This window comes from Saccopteryx bilineata, chromosome 2 (assembly GCF_036850765.1).
Source record: "Saccopteryx bilineata isolate mSacBil1 chromosome 2, mSacBil1_pri_phased_curated, whole genome shotgun sequence".
Lineage (NCBI taxonomy): Eukaryota > Metazoa > Chordata > Mammalia > Chiroptera > Emballonuridae > Saccopteryx > Saccopteryx bilineata.
The window spans coordinates 12,423,393-12,425,515 of NC_089491.1; the positions used below are offsets into that span (position 1 = coordinate 12,423,393).

At 44.1% G+C, this 2,123-nt stretch overlaps 1 protein-coding gene across 1 annotated transcript; it reads right to left on the bottom strand.

The window, feature by feature from the left end:
• Positions 1–310: 310 nt before the first annotated feature.
• LOC136322735 (olfactory receptor 1L6-like) lies at positions 311–1,240 on the bottom strand. The gene has a single exon (XM_066254638.1). The coding sequence runs from the start codon at positions 1,238–1,240 to the stop codon at positions 311–313; it is 930 nt and encodes a 309-aa protein (XP_066110735.1).
• Between the last annotated feature and the right edge of the window lie 883 nt (positions 1,241–2,123).

Here is a 2,123-nt window from a genome sequence, read left to right on the forward strand (position 1 = left end):
GGAAGGCGGAGCATTTCTTACTCCCTTTTTCCTTCGGGGTTTGGTTATATATTTAGCCAATTTTTCACTCAATCATACCTTTGGGTGTATTGCGAAGCATCTGGAAGCTCCAAGTATAGGTTTTTCTGTTTCTGGTTGAAGATCTTGTTGAGTTTTGGGGGAGATTTATCGGTATCGCTTCCTACCCCGCCATTACTCTGACATCATCTCTTGTGCAATATTTTCATAATTAAGTTTCTGGCACAGAGCAGGTGCTTTATGGGTTCTTGTTGCATGAATGGATGCTGAGAAGTACCATATGTGGGTTGGGTTATTCTCCCCTTCTAACCAGCTTTTTCAAGGCTTGTTTCATGTCACTATTCCTAAGGCTATAGATAAAAGGGTTCAGCATGGGGGTAACTACTGTATAGATGACAGTGACCACACGGTCCTTTGTCACTGAGTAAGTGGATGAGGGGCGAATGTACACAGATATTATGGTCCCATAGAATAGTGCCACGATGGTGAGGTGGGATCCGCAGGTGGAGAAAACCTTGTACCTGCCTTTCCCAGAAGGGACCCTCAAAACAGCACGGGTGATGTAAACATAAGAGACAATAATGAAGATAAAGGGACTCATGATCACAAAGGAACCTTCTGTGAAGGCCAAAAGCTCATTGACATAGGTCTCTGAGCAAGAGAGCGTTAGCAATGGCTGGACGTCACAGAAGAAGTGGTGGATGACGTTGGTCCCACAGAAGGAGAGGCGGGCCATGAGACCTGTGTGGGTGAGTGAGTGAAGGTGGGACACCACCCAGGATGCCATCACCAGCAGGAGACAGCGCTTGGGGCTCATGGCCATGGTATAATTCAGTGGGTTACAAATGGCCATGTAGCGGTCAATGGCCATGGCAGCCAGGAGGAAGCTGTCAGTGATCCCAAAGGCCACAAAGAAGTACATCTGTGTAAGACAGGGGGCAAAGAGGACGGTCCTTCTCTGAGTCAGCATGCTCACTAGCATTCGTGGCACGATGACAGTTGTGAAGCAGATGTCCACCAGGGACAGGTTGGCGAGGAAGAAGTACATGGGGGTGTGGAGGCGGGCATCCCCCCGGATGGCTGCAATGATGACTGAGTTGCCAGTCACATTGACCAGGTACATGGCCAGGAAGCAGGCAAAGAGCCATACCTGCTGTTTGGGGTCACTTGTCAGTCCCAGAAGGAGGAATTCAGTGATGTGACTTTGGTTTTCCCTTGGCATTGGTGTCCTGATGGTAGAAAATGGGAAGGAAAGTTAGGCATGTGTTCTGAGTTGGAATATTCTGTCATTAAAACTTATATGAGTAGTTGGTATAGTTGACAGGAGTATGGATTTTGGTGTTACAGAGGTCTGACTTCCCATTCTGGCTCTGTCACTGCATAAACATGTCTGAAAAGTGCTTTGTAAATGAGTAGGTGCTATAGTAAGCACTAATTATATAAGTAATATAAAACATGAGTAATAGAAAATAATGAAAACAATAATCTTTACATTTAGTATACAGTACCTGATTTAGCTAGTTAAAGCAGAAGGAGGTAAGACAGAGACTCTGGTTTCTCTTCAGATTGAATAAGTCTTTTGCCTTTTAAAAAAATTTTTTTTATTATTTTTAAAATATTTTATTTATTTATTTTTTTTAGAGAGAGAGCAGTGAGAGAGAGACAGAGAGAGAGAGAAGGGGGAGGAGCAGGAAGCATCAACTCCCATATGTGCCTTGACCAGGCAAGCCCAAGGTTTCGAACCGGCGACCTCAGTGTTCCAGGTCGATGCTTTATCCCACTGCGCCACCACAGGTCAGGCAGTCTTTTGCCTTTTATTAAAAATAAATATAAAGGAAGAGAGAAAGAGAGAATGAGAAAAGGGGAGATAGATGATAGATAGATAGATAGATAGATAGATAGATAGATAGACAGACAGAGTTGGGTAGGTCACTGAAAGGAGAGGAAGGGAAGTACAGGAGATGTTAGAATTTTCACAACCAGGTTCCTGAGAGCCCAGCAAATCCAGGTGACCATTCTTCACCCAGTATTTTTTTTAAAATTTATTCATTTATTTATTGTGTTTACATAGATTCTAGTGTCTCCCTGAACGCATCCCCCTCCCC